Source organism: Camelus bactrianus, chromosome 17, assembly GCF_048773025.1.
Source record: "Camelus bactrianus isolate YW-2024 breed Bactrian camel chromosome 17, ASM4877302v1, whole genome shotgun sequence".
Classification (NCBI taxonomy): Eukaryota; Metazoa; Chordata; class Mammalia; order Artiodactyla; family Camelidae; genus Camelus; species Camelus bactrianus.
In genome coordinates, this window is record NC_133555.1 from 14,449,061 (window position 1) to 14,471,469 (window position 22,409).

At 36.4% G+C, this 22,409-nt stretch overlaps 1 protein-coding gene across 3 annotated transcripts in view; it reads left to right on the forward strand.

Moving 5' to 3' along the window:
- CNTN3 (contactin 3) overlaps positions 1-4,423 on the forward strand; it is a 299,939-nt gene extending 295,516 nt beyond the window's left edge. The window contains exons 22-23 of one of the 3 annotated variants that reach the window (XM_010970589.3): positions 473-641; positions 2,442-4,423. In XM_010970589.3, coding sequence (XP_010968891.1) covers positions 473-641; positions 2,442-2,542 — 270 coding nt within the window. In that variant the 3' untranslated portion in view covers positions 2,543-4,423. Of the gene's footprint in view, positions 1-472 lie in introns of all 3 variants that reach the window. The other 2 variants (XM_045507068.2, XM_045507069.2) reach the window with 2 other exon arrangements.
- Positions 4,424-22,409: the final 17,986 nt, after the last annotated feature.

Sequence of the window (22,409 nt, forward strand, 5' to 3'; positions counted from 1 at the left end):
CCAAAATGTCTGATGCCTTAAATATAAATTGAAGTGAAATAATTCTGCTCATGTGAGAATTTTAGACAAAATGTTGGTAAATTGTTCTATATGTTAGTTTCTGATTTCCAATATTCACCTGTATACCACGTAAAAAACAACTCACAGTATTGGCTCTGATTCTTTGGTCTGGTTCAAGATCCGTACAGTAGGGCCTCGCCCCATTTCTCCAGCCTTATGAATTTCTAACCAGCTGAACCCTTCCATGGAAGAAGTTCACTCTTTCCCATGTCCTTGATTTTAAGAACCTGACGATTGTACCATGTGCTGATCCCCAGCCTAGTCTCAGATCTATGAGAAAGCTATGCATGCAGCATACATTCTAGTGGGTACAGGAAACCAAATGATAGACATGAAGTAACATCAGAATAATAAGTTCCATGAAAAAATAAAAGGGCGATATAAAACAAATTTATTTGTTCATGCATTTTAGGTTTTTTATAGGACTAGCAGTCAAAATAATGTGCAAGTGCTGAACACAAATAAAACTTCAGCTGAACTTTTGCTGCCCATTAAAGAGGACTACATTATTGAAGTTAAGGCCACAACGGATGGAGGGGATGGGACCAGTAGTGAACAGATCAGGATTCCAAGAATAACCAGTAAGTTGGTTGAAGTCCACACTTTCCTTAATTCCCAGCATCGGTGTGATGAGCCCCCAAGAGGGAGTCAATCAGTGACGCCTCTCCACTGTTTTTTTCCCACCATATCTTTCATCTGAATGCTGAGAAGGTTTTAGAGTCTGAGAGATGAGGGCAGGAGGGATTCCTCACTAGTGGTGCAAAATAAGGAGACTGGTAAGAGCTGAAAAGACCAAAAAGACATGGAGAAATATTTAGCAAACTTCATTAATTTTATTTTTTCCTCCTTCTGAGCTATGCATAAATTTGCCTTTAGATTGTCATAAAAACAGAATTCCTTAAGCATTTCTCAAGGGCAGTATTGAACCCACAAACTGTTTTTAAGATCTCTACTATTCCAGTTGTTTGCCTCTTAGAAATTTTAGATGAATCTTAACAATTCTTTACCAAGTAGAAAATTTAACACTATTAAGGTCATAACCCAATTGGCCAAACTAAAAGAAAATGTAAAATATATGTATCTTATTTTCTGATTTCAAAGGAGGTTCACACTAACTTTTCCTTTCAAAATCCAAATGAAGCCTATTTCATGATAGAAATTTTACTTTTAGAGTTAAGGAAAACAGATTTTTCATACATATTTTATCAGTGACTCTGGTAGAAAAAACTTTATCTTTTCTTTTAAATCTCAAGTCTGGAGTTTTAGGGCCTCAATTTAAGTACTACAAAAGCAATCTTGTCTTCATATTCTAATGTCTGGTTTAGGTTATTTAAAACCTAAGTAACTTTGTTTCCTGTTTCTTTTCATTGAGCTTGGCCTAGTCTACAGTCCTGGGCAGTCAAGATTAAACATTTTATCAGTAATCTTGGGAAACAAAATGAGGGACATCATTAGCAAGTAAAGAGAAGGGGAGATGTGGAAACTTGGGGGAATTTTATCTTTTCATAAAATCGTCAAGATGGCAATACTTAGAAAGTATCTGTATGGAGAAAATTGGAAATAGTTATCTCCTAACTGAGTACTACAATGTAAAAATCTATAACAGCCATTCAGGGCTACAGACATAACTGTATGCACTTAAATAAAGCAAAACCAGGAGTTAATTGAAACATTATTATTATTATTATTATTTAGGTTTTAAAATTGACATGCTGTCTTGTTCCTACGGTAGTGCAAGGTACAGAGTTAACATTACAATATGGCCAAAATGGAGCTGTTAAAAGGAGTACTATGCTTTTGCGGAAGCAGACACAATTTTAATATTTGAGGGCTGCTGAATCTAGAGTAGCCTTTTCCTCTGACATCTGTCGTCTTGCTGAGCTTGCAAAGATTGTTGCAGACAAGTCCACCTCTAGGAAGATGGAGCTTTTACTGATTGCTTTTTTAGGATGATGTGTTATATTATGCATAATAATTTGTATCTAGAAATGCACAAAAGAGAAACAAACACAGATTTCCTGAGTCTGTCTCCAATGAAGCTTTCTTTAATTAAGCCATTGAATTATCTCAAAGTTCTCTGTAATGGAATATAATTGTTCTGAGAATGATTAAGTTGTTTTTCCAATTTCAATTAATGTTAAATAGTACTAGATGAACAAGGCCCAGAATTACTTAAGAAGCCTAAGTACATCAGAGTTTTTATAGACCCTCTTGGCACATAATATATGCTACACTGATAAATAAAATGAGGGCTGATGGTAACTTGAGATAGTGGGTTAGGCTCATGAGATGATTTGATGGTGATAAAGAAACGTTGCTTTTGCCCTGATTACTGAAAGTGGTACCATCCTTACTAACAAGCTGTTTATCATCTTTGACAGATGTGGATGCAAGAGGTTGCACTTCCGCCCTCCCCAATGTCCACCCTGTGTCAAGTTATATCTCTATAGTACTGTTCTTTATTGTAAACGCCCTGTGGTGATACTAACTTTTTTTTTATTATTATTTACTAGAAAATCAATGGGTTACAAAAAAAGTGCTTTCATGAAATGCAGTGATTATGCATGTTTTTTTCCAACTCTGTATTTTTAACTTTCTACGTAGGTGAAATATGAATAGAATTTAAAAAACCCATAAATCCTTTTAGGAGACTCTGAAATGCCTTAATATTTACTTGATAAACCAAAGGAATTTACATATTACATACTTCAGATTTTTGATATAGACATTCTTAAGCTATGGTTTTAAGCACTGCCTATGGATAAAGACTCACATGGTCCCACATGTACACACTCACACACACGTGCACATGTACTTTTCTTTTTGTTAATGCAGAAAAACTCATTTAATCTAAATGCTGTGTTCCCATTAGAACATCACTGTTTGGAAGACGCAAGGAGTATTATTTTGAAATGTTCATTTGAAATCCTCAAGGGTGAAAAATACATTTTGAAAATTACCCTGTTTGAGAGAGAGTGCATGTGATTCAAAAGAGTGTTGTTGGAAGATGTTACACTGGAGTTGGGAAGAGGCCGTTTTGTTCAGACAAACTGCTGAATCGTTGTGAGGTTCTTGACAAATCACTTTGCTCCCTCTACTTCTCAATTATTCGTCCATAAAATGTGGACATAATAATACCCGTCTCATCTGCCTCAGCCCCAGGAATTACTTGCTAAAAGTTAAAGAAGGAAACATGAAAGTCCTTTGTTACCCCCAGTGTGCTCGATCTGTACAAAATAATAGTATGGATTTATTTAATATAAAAGTCCTGAGGATCACCATGTTTTTAAAGTTTCCACTCCATTCTAGGGAATGCTTTCTTTTTCATTCAATGATATTATATCATTGAAACGATCACGTTTTATCCCTTCTCAAAAGTTTTAAAAAGGAAAGTAACATAAAAAGGAATAGTTTTCTTCAAACCTATGAACGAGCATTCAGGTTTTATTAAGACATGGTGGAGAAAGTAAAGAACAACCTGAATCTTAACCCAAATTCACATGATCCTTCATTTCCAATTTCTGATTCTATTAAGTGACTGGCTCTTTTTCGGATGGGGGAGATGGGTTTTTAATGAAATCCACCTGTCAATCAGAGTGAGGCTGGCAGGCTTTTCCGTTCCTGAGTTATATCTGGAGAAGAATCATGGTGATGCTGCTGACTTCGATATGTATGACTCATTCTCTCCGTGTGTGCTGTTCAAAGAGTTGCCCAAGACATGACTTCATAGCAATATGTAAAGAATGTATGAAAACTGGCAGATTGAGTGTTACAGACATTGCAAAATCCATTTTTTAACCTCTTTCCTCCCAATTTCACATTTTGCAGGAACTTGTTCTTCTTTGCCAAGATATCTGAATTTGAAACCAACAGTTCAGATATCAAAGAAGAATACATTAGCAAAATTCTGATAATCACCATAAAGTGTTACTTTACATTGAGAGATTACTTTTAAGATCAAGTCATTAGACACAAAGGAGAAAAATATTTATAACTTTCTCTGCAAGGACTGTACATACTGTATATATATATATAGAAAAATTCTGAATGACAAGTAGATTTCATATGACCATTGTTATTTCTGGTCAAAAATTGGAGAAACATTTTCTCCAAAACCTGTATTTTATGCTACATGTAATGGAGTGGTACCTTTTTATGATTTAGTGATTCCTATAATATGTTCCTATACTTTTTATTTTCAAGACAATTACTCTATTGTTTCATGGCATTTCTAAAAATATATCTCCATGAGATATGTACTTTGTTTCATATTGAAAAGTATAAAATTTATCTTTAAATTCCTGTGTGTGTATCCTATGGTTATCTGTATGTATTATTTTTTATTATTCTAATAAAATGTATAAAAATCAAATGCCTATGCACGATTAATTGTGTTATGGTCAAAAAGAATATTTTAAGGGGGAAATAAGAGGGCACCATCATAGTTTTCCTGATGCTATTATTTCTTATATACTTCAGCCTACTTTCAGTCTTTCCAATTCTTACCCTATGATTTTTTTATACCCTACTGACTGAAGACTGAGTAAAATGAGCAGTTTGAGGCAATGTCCTTTATATTAAAGATATTTCATGTCTGGGGAGTGGGGGGGCAGGAAAGAGGGGCAGAAAATTCCCTTTATAGAATTATGGTATCTAGTTTCTTCTGACTTTATTTGGTTGCTCTGGCTACTCCCACATTTTTGACACGTATTTTCTGAAGATTAATATCGACTTAACTCTTTCATTGACTTTCTCCTTGGTACCAATGTTAGAGACTCGCTTTTAAACAATCCTTGTGGTATGATATAGCCTAAATATTTGCAAACATATGCTATAAAAAGACTAGTTTTTAATTTGTAAAGAGTTTTAAATGTTATTGTTGGTGTAAGGAAAATTAGAGCTAAAATAGTAATTCATTTTCTTACATGAAAATTCACAGATACATTTAGAGGCAGGAGAATTAAGTGGGAAAAGTGTGTGTAGGGGTTGCACCAGCAGGTGTGAATGTGTGTGTGGGGGTAATGTGAAATTTAAGTACAGTCGTACGAGGTGCAGCAGTGTGCCCTAATGAAGGACAAAGAGCTGCAAATACGCGGAAACTGATTATACCACCCAAACCAGCCCAGTGTCCTCTCCCCAAGAGCCAGGGCTATTTGACATGGCAGAATCAGGTCAGCCATGACGCTCTGCCTTGATCTGAATAGCACCTTCACCAATTAGTGGTCATGTGGTCTTGCTCAAGTTCCATAACTTCTCTTAAGTCTCTGTTTCTCTGTCTGTGGAATGGGACCATGGTGGTATTTCCCTCATAGAGCTGTCAGATCTTCAGTGACTGCTAAACTCCCCTGTGCTGATGTTTCCTCTTCTATGGACATTGAGGTAATTGGTGCTTCTCACTTAAAGGACTGGCAGTTAGTATATAAGCTGATGTGTGTGAGTGCGTAGAACCCTGCTCTTGGCATTAGTCTTCCCATCAGTAGGTAAGTATATGACACTGGACAACAGAAGACAATATCTGAAGGTGGCTTTGCTTTGTATGTTTAGATCTCCACTTTGATCTTATTCTACTAACAAGAAAGGTAAATGATTCTCAAAGTTCCTAGAGGAGAGGGTAAAATGATCCTGGTATCAGATTATGTTTCATAGGAAAGTAACATAATTTTACCCTCCATGTGCCAGACTCTGAGTTAAGCACTTTGCCTTTGCTAAATTAATCTTCACAGCAGTCATTATTAGTTGGGTACTATTATCAAGCCCATTCTACAGATGAGGAAACCAAGGCTCAGGAAGATAAGGACACTATACAAGGTCACCCTAGCAAGGGTATAGTCAAAGGGTATTCTAACACAGGCAATCTGGATGCAGCTTCTGAGTCTGAGGCAGGATTGGGTTTTTAATCCCTCTCAAAATCAGATCCATTAGACTTAGAGATTGTGAATAAGCATCTCTAATGGCAATTTGTAGTATCATTTGTTCTACCTCTATTATTGGTCATAATTCAAATTGGAGAACCAAACACCTGAGAAGCCTTTTGGCTATGGTAAATTTTGATACTCTCTAATTCTTACATGGGAAGCTTTCTAAGTTAAAACTGACCCAGCTTCAGAGTTCTTTATGTAAAAATTATAAAAGTATTTGTTTTGAAAATATTTTTTAGGCTTTATGCTTGATTTTCACCATACCTTTTTTTTTTTTTAACTTTGAAGATGGTTTCTGTTGATTTTCAGTGATGTTACCAGGTTTCTGTTGATTTTCAGTGATTTTACCACGTTCAATGAAAACCTAACAGTATAATTCAATTAAAAAAAGAAAAATGATTAGAACATCACTAGTTCTTTTTTTCCAATTAAAATCACCCCTGCCATTTCATGTTCTTATAATGCCATCTCTTTTTAAGTTTAAAATTAATCTTAATTGAATTCATTTTTTTCAGAAGTATTTTACCCTTTTCAAAAATGAAAATTGTACTGATATTCATTATAATTTGGATACACTTCAGTAAATATTGTAGGTAAAAATCACAGCAGCAATTACAAATTTGGCAATTAGTAAATGGTACCATTCTTTTGGAAGAAAATATGTAAATAGGAATATGATTCATTTACATAGTTAGGTTTTTCTGCTGTTGTTTACATTTGAACCCTGTGCCCTAATTTAATATCTTGCTTTACATACTGGTGATAATTACCTCTTGAGCTCACACAAGAAATAAATGCAATTATACAGATTTAAATTTGTAAGAAAGGGTGTTTCTATTATTTGTCAATGTTTATTCTTATTCTTTACTCCTAACCTGCCTGCTGAAATTATTTTAGAGCCTGATGATTCTACCCTGATCATCATTAATACTATGGGGAAGAGAAAGAATTATATCCTGTATAATTGGATGTTACCTGGAAAAAAACAGGGGGAAAAAAAACCAAAACAGGAATGAATGATAAGAACAGCAAATTAGCAGTTAGTTTGCCATCTGACAGTAGAATGGGAGAGACTACTGTAAATGACAATACTGATGTAAAATATCTATCTAGACTGGCTAATACGGAAGTGACAGGTCCATTCAGGGTGATCATGGTATTAGCCTTTCCAAAGCATCCCAAGGATGGCTGCCCTTCCAAGACTACATTTCAAGATTACATATGGAAATGCTCATTGGGACCATAAACTCTGGCACAGTAAGTACACTTACTCTGTGTGGCTCCTGTGTATCTGTTCAGTACATATTTGTCGAAAGAAAGCTATGAATTATTCACCATTTTGTCTTACCCTCTCCTATTTTGCTTGCTTACTTTTTGCTCCTGTGCTGCCTCTAGAGATTTTAAGATATGATAGTTAGGAGAATAATGGATATTTCAAAATGTGTTTGAAATAATCATAAGCAGTAGGTCATCTGTATTGGGAAAGTTCACCAAATTGGGAAGAAGACAGTATAGCGTAGTGGTTAAGGATGTTTGTTCCCAGTCATGGATCTGGGTTGGAATTCTAGCCATATCCCTAAATAACAGTGTAACCTTGGACAAGCAGGTTAATCCTTCTAAGACACAGTGCGTATCTCTAACAAGGCACCCATGTAAGGACCTGTCTTGAAAGATTGTCATGGTAGAGGACATGATATAATCATAGAAAGCTTTTATCATAGTTTGGCTAATGGGTACTCAATAACAGAGACTAATAAATTATTATTATTATTATTATGTTTTAAATGCTGAATTATTCTTCAAGGGTTATGTGTAAAATACACATACATAATAATAGTATTAAACCTCAAAGGGTCGTTCATTAATTCATCCAGTTTCAGATGCTGATCTTGGGGCAAGAGATAGAAGACAAGATGTCTCCTCTCAAGGAGCTGAGAGGCAAGTAGTGAAGCAAAGGAAGGGACTAGAGAGTAATTTGAGGATGAAAAAGATGTTTTAGAATATATGCTCAAGTAACTGTGAGAACCAAGGTCACGCCTATAGAGCTTGCAGCACAATACTGGGCACACTCAAGGCCCTCAGCCTCTGCTGGTTGCAATCCTTATTCTCTCAAAACAAGATCCATCCACATGGCAAATAGCTCAGAGCGTCACCGCAATCAAAGCCAGAAATACTATTCAGAGGGTGTTATTCAGAAAGATAGTAAATCTCAGACTAACAGCTTTACAGCTTCTGCCATAAGTCAGTATAGCCTATTTATAACTTCACACTTGTTCCTCATGAATTAACGGTAATTAAGTTGAAACCAGTGTCCCTTGATTTGGTAGAGCTCGTCTGGGCTACAGAGAAGGTTCTAGACGTTAGTCTGAAGAACATGAGGGGCTGAGGAATTTTTAGAGCGCCTGGGCAGAGAAATGTGTTGAGTAAAAGGAAAGAAACCATGTTAAGAGTGTCCAAGAGCCCCGTTTCGAGAACAGTACTTAGTTTAGCGTTCTTATCTAGAGCAGGTTACCACCAACTGCCACGACCGCTGCTCCTGAGTGACAATCCAAGTCCTGCTGGGGCTGGAAGCGCCAAAGGAGATTTCTCTCGCTATTGCTACACGTGAAGAAAAGCTTTCTTCCTCCAAGAAGGAAGCACGTTGTTCTTCATTTGTAACCCGGGACTGGGCCCTTTCAGTAGGAAAGAAAGCCACTCTCTGGGTTTCCCCACTTCTGTTAAGAGCAGATGCTAAGCAATGCAGAACCGGGAAACAATAAATTCTACTTGCCTCATGCCATAGCTCGGGAGATGCATCGTGTAGTAATGAAATAATCTTTAAGAGAGAGAAAACAGTAGATGTAGGTCAAGATTTGAGTCTAAACAGAGGGCAAAGGGGAGAGTCAGTGGTGGGTATATTTTCCAATGTAATGCCAGCTGAAAACATTTTAACTTACTTTGACGGACATGCACCTTTCCCTGAAAGATCGTTCAATACCTCAATGAGAATTTTCTTTAAAATGACACATACCCATACTTGCACCCAGAGATGTGTTAAGCTCTGTGGCCAGCGTTCTGCCTATGGCGCCCGTACTGAGGAATAGGCAACAGCTGCGTTTCAATGCGCATGAGCCCCAGCTGTTGAGGAAACAAGCAGGAGCTTAGAACCTTCGCGAGAAACCGGAAGTGGCTCGGGCGGCGGGGGGCGGAGCCCGAGGCTGCGCGGGCCGCTGGCGGGAAGGGAGCGACGCAGCGCTGCGAGCTGAGGCGCTGAGGGGAGACGTGCCTTCCGCCCGTGGGCGAGAACTAAGCGAAATAGTAATAGTATGTGGTGAGGACGCCACCTCAGGAAGGAAGCCCTCAACACGCCAGACTCCAAAACTCTGCTCTTCTCCCGTCCCAGACACGGCAGGAATGAGGTGAGTGGCCATTTCTTAATTCTTGAAATTTTATCCCATGGTTGATAGTGTTCATGGATCCCGTTTGAAGGCTTGTTTGCCGCTCAAGGCGAAAACTGACGACGAAAACGCCATGTTGAAAGGAGATGCCGTAGCGTTTTCTTGCGTTCAAAAGGAAGCCCCAAAAGGGAAGAGTGGCCTTCTTTCCTCTACTGGTTCAGCACACTTTCCCAATATGTAAATAATTTGAGGGCCCGGTGTCCCTAGGCATTCGACTTCAATTATGTTTCTTGAAACTGAGTGGTATTTTTAAGGGAAAAATTACCTCAAAAATATCAATTTTTTTCCCTCTTCTCTAATAGCGTATTTCCACCTCAGTGTTTTGGTTGTCTTAAAGCCTTCCTATCAAGTTTAAAAAACAAACAAACAAACAAAAAAACAAGATAAAACAAAACAAAAAAACCGACTCTTAGATACCTTCAGATATTTATGAGTTTAACGTGCGTGACATCCTGGACTATCTTTGGCCTCAGTCATATTTATGGGATGTTTTTAAGAATTTGAATAAGACTCTAACATGAAAACCAATGAGTTTGGGTGATTTTAAGAAGTCTCTTAATTAAACCTATTAAGATGGATATTTTTCTTTTTCATCGACAAATCACTTGTCGCTTCCTAAAAGATTAGTCACTTTCCTCAGAGCAGAAAAATCCCAGGAAGTTTTTCAGCCACTAAACTTGGGATAGAAAATCTTGGAGGGCCTTCACTTCAGTATCTACTAGGGATTCTCTTCTTGGCTTTTTCTTGAAAACATCGTGTTTCTTAGGCCGAGATAGACGCTGTGCACAGCTGTTTGTGATTTGTAGATAATCTTGATACGGAGTTTTAGAGATACCAGCATGCCTCGCAGTTTTCCGTACTGGAACATCAGAGGTTATTTTCTAGATGCTGCTGCCATGGTAGAGCATGGGGTATGCATGGAAATAATGTATCCTGAGAATTTTCTTTAAGAAAAATTTAATTGAAGAAGGAGGAGTTTGTTTTTAGGTCTTCTTTCTCTATTAGAGTTTTTCAAACCGAAGTATCAAAATTGGGCTTCTCCCCAGCTGTCTTGAGTCAGTCTCTCAGGATGAGGCAAGTAATCTACAGATTTTCATCTGATGAACTGATTAAAACGAACAATCAGATTTCGTATCCAATGTTCTAAAGTATGAAAGAATAAAAAATAACTGCTGCAGGACAAAACCATTTCTTAGTAAGATAAATAAGGTGTAAAGTAAAATCAGACATCATGATTAAGACCTATGAAAGAATGAATCTAATTAAAACACCATCTTTTAGACTTAAGAATTTATAAACTGAGATTTACATCAAAATTCTTTGTTCGTAGTGTAAGAAGGAATTGTTGTCTGTGAAGGAGAAAAATATTAAGAACAATTTAAATGTCCACCAGAGGAAAAGATTAAATATGATAAATAGATGCTAGGGATTAGCATGCAGTACTTGAAAAGAAATTTGCAAGTAAAAAATATGAAGGGCAGGTTGTTGCTTCAAAACCTCCCCAAGAGCTTCCTGGGTGTGATCTGAAACAGGTTCCTGTAAGTGGAGGGCAGGAGAGATCTAAGGAAAGGGCAGAGGACTCCAGGTTGCTAGATTGCAGGTTTAATGAGCAAGAGAATGTGCTTAGAGGAAGGTTGTCTTGGGCTGCTGCAAGAGGAGTGTATCTCCACTCCCACCAGCCAAAGGGAAAATGTTTATATAGAGCCCTTAACTGGACTTAGTCACGTACCCAGTCCAGATAGCCTGAACACCACATCCCCTTTCAAGGCTGTATCCTTGGTGCAGCTTCTCAGAGCAGGGAACGCAAGCTGAACACATACTCAAAGGACAGGGAGGTGAGAGGGTGGCAGGCGGGAGCCTTCAATTGCCTGGATTCATCTCAGCCTGGATCTAGCTGAAAGTTAACTGGCAGTCACTCTTTCTTGATTACCTCCTCCAACATGGGTTTTTGAATGTTACAGGCAAATATAACATGAGAAAATGAATTTGTTTCTATTTATTTGAAAATTTAAATTATATTTTTCATGGGTATACCTTCATTTTTAAAAGCCTAGGACTGGAAGAAAATGCGTTGAATCCGTGATAGTCGTTACTTCTGGAATAAAATGGCAGTGCTGGGATTAAGAGTTGTAGTCAGAGTTATATATAGCCTTTCCTATGCTATTTCTATTAAGATACTCACCTTAATTAAAGTAATGCATTGCGTACTTTATAATTTGCTGAGGTATATGTGAAAAACAAAGTGGTGAAATTGTGTAATTGTGTTGTAAAGTGGTGGATGAGCAAGCCTCAGGGGTTACAACTGTAAAGGATCTTCTTGTCTTACCATCTTTGTATTTTTTACCAGTTTTATTGAGATACAATTGACATAAAACACAGTGTATGTTTAAGGGGTACAGCACAATGATTTGACTCATTCCATGAAATGATTACAAGTTTAGTTAGCATTCATCATCTCATATAAATACCAAAAAAAAAAAAGAAAAATTTGTTTCTTATGATGAGTACTCTAAACAGCGTTCATATATACCATAGAGCAGTGTTAACTATAGTGATCATGTGGTACTTTACATCCCTAGTACTTATTTATCTTATACCTGAAGTTTGTGTCTTTTTACCACCTTTGTCCAATTTCTCTCCCCCACCCCCATACTTCATCTTCTCTAACCACAAATCTGGTCTCTTTCTTTTTTTCTTAGATTCTACATATAAGTGAGATCATACAGTATTTGTCTTTCTCTGACTTACGGCACATAGCATGATGCCCTCACGATCCACCCATGTTGTTGCAGATGGCAGGATTTCCTCGCTTTTTATAACTCAATATTTCATTGTGTGTGTGTGTGTATATATATACATACCACATTTTTATCCTTTCACCTGTTTATGGACACTTGGTTGTTTCTACATCTTGGCTACTGTGAGTAACACTGCTGTGAACATCTCTGCAACATGATGTTTTTGTTTCCTGTAGATTTATTACCAGAATTGAAATTGCTGAATCATATGGTAAATCGTATTTTTATTTCTTTGAAGAAATTCTGCACTGTTTCCTATAGTGGCTGCACCAGTTTGGAAACCCACTAATGAAACACAGTTTCCCTTTTCTCCAGATCCTCACATCATTTGCTGTCTCTTATCTTTCTGATGATAGCCGTTCTAATAGGCTCATCACCCTTTTAAGTATCTTATGATGCTGTTTTTTCCTCTACTCCTGAATATGATTTATATCAGGTCCAATGACATGTCAGAACATTTTCATGTTTTTTTTTTTAATTCTCTGTTCAGTAATTAACCTTTCCTGCCTAAATCAATCCAAACAAAACAATATAAAATTGTCCCCTTTCTTGTCTCCTGTCTACTGCAGCCTATCGGCTTCAAAGGAAGAAGTGGACACAGCTTCTCTCTTTCCTTTCCCTGGAACTTCTTTCTCTGCTTTCTCACGAACCATGGCCTCTGATCAGAGAAAAACCTAAGGAGGCAGGAAGGGACTTGGTGTGTCACCACCTACTTGGCGTTCATGTCCTCAGTTTGACTGTGGGTAGATTAAAGATGGCTGCAAATTTGTGACACACCCCCATCAGGAGATGGGGTCTCTTTCCCTTCCTCTTCCATCTGAATTGGCAGGTAACTGCTTTAACCAGTGGAATATAACAGACATGACACTGGGCCAATTCTGGGCCTTTACTGTAAGAGGACTGGCACTTTCCACTGTGGTTTCCTGGACCTTTGTATTCCCATCTAAGAAATGACTGTCCTCAGAGGCAGCATGCTGTGAGGATCCCAAGGTCCAAGAAGAGTTTATTGAGGTCACTTTCCTGGGTTTTTGGGAGACATTATTTCCACCCACCTCCCCATCCTCAGGAATCCTTAATAAATACCTTGACTAAGGAGCTTCAAGCCCCCATATTTCTCATAACACTAGACATTTTGGATCTGTTGCCAGCTTGTTTTTGCTGAGCTACGCTGGCTCCCCAGGTGGCATCTGGGGACAGGATTAAAGGCACCAAGTGTTCTCTCACATGCTGCACATCTTATCCAAGTAATTGTGAACACTTGGGCATTGACTGACCTGACAAACTCCAGATTTATGAGCTATACCAATGCAGCAGTGAAGTCTTTTATTTAATTCCAGCTCAGAAAGGCAGGCTGGACAACTTGCCCTTCACATAGTTGTGTATAGGAAACATGTTACCGAACCAAACTTGGTCCACTTGTCCATGCACAGTAAAGCCAATCTGCCAGCACCAGGTTGTGGTGAAGAAAAGTGCAGTGTTTATGGTAGGCACCATACAAGGCGTCCAGGCAGCTCATGCTCTAAAAACCTGAACTCCCCATTGGGTTTCAGGGCAGCATTTTTAAAAGCAAGGTGAAGGGAGAGGAGTCATAGGGTAAATTGTGCACAATTCTCTGATTGGTTGATGGTCATATAACAAGGTGGTATCACAGGGGTTAACATAATCTGGCTCCAGCCAGTTTGGGGGCTATGTGCTCATGGTCCTCAAGTAGTTAACTTCTTCCATTTGGTTGGGATTTTAGTGCCTTGAGTAAAACAACTCAAGAGTATGCATCAGATACAGTTCTCTGTGTATTTCAGGGAGGAAATAAAGATTCTGTGACGCCTTATGGCTAATTTAGTGTTTAAATTCTTACCATTTCCCTGGCCCAACTGCCAGGTCTCCTTGGAGCCTCTCTCATAAACTGAGATAAAGAGGAAGAAATCATTTTCTTCCCACTTCATGGGAATGAGTAGTTATGATAGTAAGACCCTAAACCCTCTTCAGAAAGTCTTGTAAGGACTTTTATGGAATGTACTCTATACAAATACTGAATTACTGTTTGCACACCTGAAACTTACATTGTAAGTCAGCTATAAATAAACTTAATTATTTGTGAAAAATCTTTCTCTGCTTCCCCCTCTAAACTTCCTATGTGTATTTGAGTCAGGGGTTTGAATCGTGAAACTTGTTTTGCCCCATTCTGTTTTGCAAGTCTCAAATGGTGGTTGAGCACCACACTCTAGAATGTGGCTTCTGTTGTCCTCAGGCCTCATCTCAGATTTATGTTTCAGATTCGGTTACCGTAGCATTGTCTTATCAAGGGTGGCTGGAGCGTGTATTCTTTTATGGGCTACAGGACTGGCAGTGGGTGCAATAACGCAAATCCATGCGAGAGTCTTAAGGGAGAACGCCCACTGTTCTCTCGTCCTGAGAGCCAGCAAGGTGGACTGAGCTAAGATTTAAAATGCAGGTTTTCCTCCTTGATTCACCCAGACAAATGTTTGAGGATGTAAGTGGAAAGTTTTCCTTTTCTAACCTTAAATCATTCTTGGAGCCAAATAAATAGGACAGTGATGGACTTGGAATCTGAATAACAATAAAGTGCAGGCCAAATTTGCATCTCTAGGCAAAGTTGGGGCAGGGAAGTGGCGAATGGAGGAGTTCCTCATGCAGAGATTGGGTGATTAATCAGAAGTAGTGAGAGAAGTTTGTGAATTGCTTGCTTGGGAAGAGGTTCTGAAATTAAATTAAGGTTACTAGATAGAGCCTGAGGTTAGGTGTGTTTTACAAAATCTCGGTGTTGTAGATACACCTTTCTGTTTTACTTTTCTTTCTCTAAAGAATATATAGATACATATAATATTATATAATATACATGGTATATATCTTATCATGTATGTATTATATAATATGTATATTCTTTAACCTTTAGAACTTTAATCTCTGAAAATCTAGAATAACATAAAAAATAGCATAGCTGGAAAAGAAGAGAATATTGCAAACTGAACATAGAGATTATAATAAAATTTGACTAAAATTTTTAAGTGTGGGAGTATATAATAATTAGTGTTACACAAATGTAAAGAAGAGAAATAGATATGAATAAAGGGTAAGAAAGGAAATAAACTGTAAATGTCTTAAGTAAAAACAAAAAATATTTCATGAATGGAAATGCTTTTGTCAAGTATTTGTGTTTACAATAATGTGTGTATACTTCCAGCAATGTCAATTTGAAAAGATGCTTTCAATTTGACTTGTCGGTGTACAGATATCACTTGGATTGCAAGACAATTGACTGTCAAAAATATTGCATAGATAAGCTGCATGTTTTACAGCTATCTCGTCTAAACACTAATTTTATACATAAGAATTATTGGAAATCAACTTTAGATAGTTTTCTTGAAAAGGGTAAACTTGAGGTCTCTTCATTGTGAGAATGGAAAAGTTGAAACCATCTGTTGGGCAGTGGCACTTAGGAATTAACTTCAGGCAATCAAGGATAAAGTTTTGCATGAGAGCATGCATTAATTTGACTGCTTTATGTCTAAAATAAAGAACAGTATGATTTGGGGGAGTGGGATAGGTTTATAAACAAACATTAAGAAAATATATTCTCTTATTTCACAGTAACATGAATTTTTCTATTTTCTCCTGAAAGAATTTTTTCTGTTATATGTCTATATACTAAGATGTGTATATACAGTTAATTATTTATTTAATGAATTTTGATTTCATTGTTTCTCTACTGTCTCAAAAGCATCTGACACTGGCTTGTCTGGCAGTTTCATTTACTCAGAAGTTAGCTATATATTTAACTCTTGAGGTTCCATAAATACCAACTATTAGAGAAGTTTTCACACTGTAGTTTCTTTACTGGTTTACTTCTCTACTCAGATGACAATAACTGGGTCTAAGGCAGGGAATGCGTTTATTCGTCTTTGTATATCGGGCATATAGCACTTTTCTGGGTAATTGATAGACAATCAATAAATAAAAGAATTCATGAAATAATTTAATAAAAGAGTTCTGGAACATTCTCTCTTGTCTTAAAGTCAGATGTAATCTTCCCATTCCTGTTGCTTCCTTTGCCAGTCTCTGATAACTGACATTTCTGCATGAACCATGGGGGAAAACATGAAATGTCTTTTCTCTTAATTAACTGAGCATTCCACAATCTCTCGATTCTTCAGCAAGAGACAGAAGTTAAACTAAGATTCATAAATGATTAAGCACAGCGGTAAAATCTGTAGTGCCTTTTTTCCTATAAGCCTTGCAGATGACTTGCTATTCTTATTTCTGTGGCCCGTTGAGATAAGAGATTCGAGATTCCCTACTCTGCAAAATGAGGATGGTGGTCCCAGCATCTCAATAAAGTTGTTGTGAGGATTGACCTAGGACACACTTAAAGCTCAGTGCATAGTCTGGTACAGTTAGGAATGTGATAAGTACCTGTCATTTACTGAGACTTGACATTTTGATAGAGGGATGCTTCAGGTCAGGCTCCTATTGAATTTTGGGACAGAAAATCAGTTGCATAAACAAAAGCATTCTGTTTTGAAGCTTTCTTGTTCTTTTTCAGCATAAACAAAAGGGTTTTTAAAATGTTCTGACCGTAACATTTTCCTACCTGGTCTATCCACATTTAATCTCCTATTGTAATTAGAATATTTTCAAGAAATGCCTAGTAAGGACTTGAGGCTTTAATGATAAAACATCTTGTATGTGTGTTTTACTTAAATTGTTATAATTTTATTCTTGAAGCTGCAGAACGTTCATGTTTCATGTTTGTCTCATTAATTAGTATCTGATTATCTGTTCTGAGTGGGCCTTCTTTTTAGATACTGGGATATCTAAAGATATTTATTTGGTGATGTATAAAAAATATGTAATTTAACAAAACTGCAGATGTTTCAAATCCCTGTTGTTTTCTTTAGATTATTTTTGTTCTAGAAAAAGATAGGCTTCATCAAATTAATTCTAAAATATTAATAGCTAATAATGATGCCACTCATGGAAATATTTTAGACATCTGCAATCATAGAGTAAAATGGAGGAAAAGCTTTATCTAAGATTGTCTATAGATGAGTCAGTTCTCCAGTTTTTGACAGAAAATCTACACTGGTTAATTGTTGAACCACCATTATATATAACAATTTTGGTCAAATCCTTGACATTTTTAATGCATACTTGAAAAGAAATATATCCATGACATTGACATTTTAGCAATAGTTTTATCTGGTGGTGTCTAGGAAGAAGGCCAGCTTATATTGTACTACATTCAGTTTTAACTTGGCTAAATACCACAAAAGCTCCCAGAGCTGGTGCTATAGTAAAAGTCAGCTTGTTGCCCTTTTACTTCTGCATACCACAATATCAACAACATTTTGTCTGCCAATATGTGATTCCAGTGACCTTTGACATTTTTGAGCATATCTTCTCATGCATCATTAGAAGTTTCGTGCCAAACCAATAACACACTTCTCTGTTGTTTTCAAATGTCTCCTAAAGCAAAAGGTTAATGATCAATAAAATGCACTGAAATGGTTCTTTTTGCTACCATACCTCATCTATTTCTCTTTTCACTCAATTGCCCCTTGCTTTTAATATTTCCTGAGTAGCTTTTGTTTTTTCATTTAATGAAGAGTAACTAATGTGCTATTCTCTCTTTATAAATTAAAACTCTCTCCAGTGGATTTCTATCCATGGGGACCAGTTCTATTCTAGATGCCTTTCATTTGCCCTACAACTGTGTTTAACTCATCATTCGACAGTTGTATGCCTTTAAAAATTAAAAGTCTGCCTGAAATCTCCAATTGGCATGAGTTTGCACAAGGTTATATAAATTCATGTAAATGCTGTCTGGGTTAGGGGGCTGGGAACTAGCATTGGATACTAAAAAGTGATCTGAAACAGGGCTCAGCAGACAGGACCCTTGGGTGAAGTCTGACCCACAGCCCGTTTTTGTCAATAAAGTTTTATTGGGACACATCCATTCCTATTTGTTTACATATTGCCTTGGGCTCCTTTCATGCTTCAGTGGCAGAGCTGAGTCATTGCCGCAGAGACCATATGGCCCTCAAAGTTAAAAATATCATCTGGCCCTATAGGGAGAAGATTGCTGACTTCTGATATAAATAAAATTGTCTCTTTTTGAAGCTATGTAATCACAAGAATATATACTAGTTGACCTTATGTACTTTGTTAAATTCAAGATGTTTGTCATATCATTTGAGGGGTTGTAGAAGGCACAGCTTGCAAAGCAAAACATGGACTGCTGTCCCTTTTAAAAATATAAAGCCTGCTCTTAGTCAGCAGTTGGATATACTTCAAAAAATACACCAAGCTTAATAAATGGTTATACTTGTGGAGGAAAGGAAGGAATTTTGACCTTTTAACTGTATTATTTCAGAATTTTTCTGTAATAAGCACGTGATATATTAGTATAGTTTTAAAAATAGATTTATTACTAGAGACTTTCTACTTTAATAGATAGCCCTGTCACAGTCCACTGTAATTATCATATTAGACACATACCTCAATGAAAAATTTTCAGGATTTCTGTTAAAATACAATTATTAAATAATACTACTTTATAATTATGTGAAACACAGAGGCTGTTGTTGCAAAATTTCCCTTGAGCTTCATTTCAACCCAATAAAATGGAGACACTATTTTAACTACTTCTTAGACGAGGATATGATGCTTGGAGTATATAACACCTATGTGCATATAGAGATGATGATGGTGATGACCATTCACTATGCCTCTGATGTTGGGATAATTGCTTAAAACAGTGGAATGAGGTTAGTGCTGTTATCCCTGATTTACAAAAAGAAACAAAAGAAAAGCAGGTTTGGCGTGGTTAAGAGTTTGCAGCCTAGATGAGAATCTGAATGTTTGACACAAACCACCAGTGCTGGCCCTCAACCACGACATTGTGGTGCTTCCCAGCAGGTTGTGTGAGTACATTTGGGGTAGAATGAATTGACCAAGGATACTTATTGAAGTTCTCTGTACAAGATGTTGTGTCAGGTTCTGTGCTTTTGAAAAATTCGTTAAACTGAATTTTATTTTGCTCCTGCTAGATACAGTTGACCCTAGATCAGTGTGGTTTTGAACTGCAGGGATCCATTTATACAGGGATTTTTTTCGATAGTAAATACTACAGTACTACACGATCCTCAGTTGGTTGAATCAGAACCTAAAATTCGGAGAAACTGAGGATCCAGAAGTACCTCCGTATTTGGTTAAAGGTTATACATGGATATTCAACTGGGTGGAGGGTAGGCGTCCCAACCCTTGTGTTATTCAAGTGTCAGCTGAATATCAAACCTGTCCTAGATTCTGGAACTAAAATTTTTAGAGAAACTTTTTGAATGGTCACTTCAGTGTAATCCTAAAAATGGAGTAAAGCTAGCCATTTGCTTTTTTCTCCTTATTACAAGTGTCACTTTTATAAGTATCCTGGCTAATTTGTGTGCGTGTTTATAGGCTTGTCTTGTAGAAATGAAAGTGTAAGTTCCAAAGATAAATATATTTAATAATAGAAGATACTGCCAAATGACCTACCAAAATGGTGTATCAAAATGTTCCCAGTAACATTTTACCAGGATAGCCATTTACCCACAGTTTAATTTTTCTTAGGGGGTTCCTTAGTTTGAATCACTAGCATATCAGTTAATAAATATTTCACCCATCAGTACATGCAAGACCTACATCTTAGTTCTTTACTACATGGATGGTTTTAACATGTTATAATATGTACTTTTATATGCAAAATTAAAATGTAGCTAATTAATGAATCCAGCTAACACTTATTCAGTAACCGTATTGGGGGACAGGTAGGTTCTCATTCTGTGAGGAATTGTCTTCTGAGATGGCTGTCAGAAAACGTGGGTGTCTATTCCAACTTCTGACTTCTTGCCTTACCTCTTTTAGTCCCAGACAAGCCAATTCACTTCTTTGGTCTTAGGTGTCTCATCTGTCAAATGAATGTTGAAATTAGGTCAACCCTAAGTGCTCTTCTAGGTTTAAGTTTTCATTGATATGTAAATATGGATATGCTGAATGATGTATTAATCACTGTTAGCTTTTTAATTTTTTTTGCTTTGTTTTATTTTGTTTAATTATCTAATTATTTGTGATTTAATCTTTTTAGAAGGAAACACTAATCAGAGGGCTGGATCTCTAATTTTCCCCTGCTTGAGTGAAAGCTCTTAAGGGCATGTAGCTTGTTCAGCAACACATTGTGCTTGCAGTTCACCCTAGGTTTTTTTTTTCCTCTTTTCTTTTTCTTTTTTCTTTTTTTTTTTTATTAAAGTATAGTTGATTTACATTAGTTTCAGATGTACAGCAAGGTGATTCAGTTATACACATACATAAATATTTTTTCAGATTCTTTTCCATTATATGTTACCACAAGAAATTGAGTATAATTCCCTGTGCTTTACAGTAGGTCCTTGTTGTTTATCTATTTTCTATATAGTAATGTGTATCTGTTAATCCCAAACTCCCAATTTATCCTTCTCCTGCCCTTTCCCCTTTGGTAACCACAGTTTGTTTTCTGTGTCTGTGAATCTATTTTTGCTTTGTAAATAAAATTTGTATCTTTGTTTTAGATTCCACATATAAGTAATATCATGTAATATTTGTCTTTCTCTGTCTGCCTTACTTAATATGATAATCACTAGGTCCATCCATGTTGCTGCAAATGGCATTTTTTCATTTTTTTAACAGCTGAGTAATGTTCCATTATCACTCTAGGTTTTGATGGATAAATGAAATAAATTGTGTGACTCAGCTTGGCTCTCACATCTGAAACCATTTCATAGAGCAAACCAGAAGATTATTATTTAAGTTTTGATTTCAAATCTGAATATAATATCACAGATACTATAAATAATTTTTCACTTGGCCACATTCTTCCTATTTTTTACTAAACACCAGCAAGATTTTCAAAAATTATGATAGGTCATTTAAAAATAACTTCAGGTATTTCTGAACTTAATTAGTAAGGGCCTTTTCAAAATCTGAGCACATAAAAGAACTCTCACATAAAATTTAAAATGTATATAACTTGGTATTTTTGAGGATACATTCTCTACTTTGAGTTTATTAATAATTATAATGATAGATCACTTAATTGTTGAAATAAAACCAATGTCTAGCTCTACTTTTTTTAAGAAAGCAATTTTTATTTGAATTTTAACTCATTTATTCAACAAACTTTGACCATCTTTTGTAATCCAAGTGCCACTCTAGAAATATATCCAGTGCACAAGGCAAAAAAAAAAAAAAAAAAAAATTCCTGCTCTTGAGGAGTTTACACTCCTGTGAGGTTTTGTTGTATCAGGAAGTGCAGTGATTGAACCTAATAATGCTTTTGTTCTTTTAAAATCCCAAGATGTGGCTACATCAGAGTATTTTTTTTTTTCCTGTTCTATTAAAAGAGCATTGTGTTGATTAGAGACATACCTTGATCCAAAATAATACATCCACTTCTGTATAAGATAGTGATATTGAACCTTTTTTCATTTTAGACAGTGTAAGGATCTTCTGGAAGCAGTGATCCTTTCCCCAGGAGGGAACAATACATTTAGGCCATTAACTCATAATTTTGCACATAATTTCCAAAAGCACTGGGACCCTCTTGAGTCCATCCATGGAGCTAAGAGCCCTGACTTAGACCAGCTATTTGACGAGTTGATAGGATTAATGGTAACGTGGTATTAGATATTTATGAGCAATTTTGAATATATAAATCTATTATACAGTTTATTCATTCAGTGATTGATTTATCCCACACATATTTTACCAAATACTAATGCTCCTTTGCACCAGACATTGTGCCAGGAAACACTATTATTCTAAAAACAATGTTTTTTGATATGATTACTTAACATGTGGGTTTTGTTGTAAAACCAATCAATCGAGCATCTTTGCTGAACCTACTTCAACAGTCATAAAATTCATAAGCAAACATTTGTGCATTCGCTAAGCATCACCCCTTCTAGTTTTTATCATAACTTAACAAGAGGAAAATTGTTTCTGACTTTTATCAGGACTGAAACAAGAGAATTTGCCTATGTGATTATTAAAAACCTATATTTCATAAAAAATAAGTAGATATAAAAATAAACTGAGATTCCAGTGTGCTTCGCTTGTGAAGAGATTGTACATAAGATGAGAAGAAGCAGCTTCACTCACTGAATTCT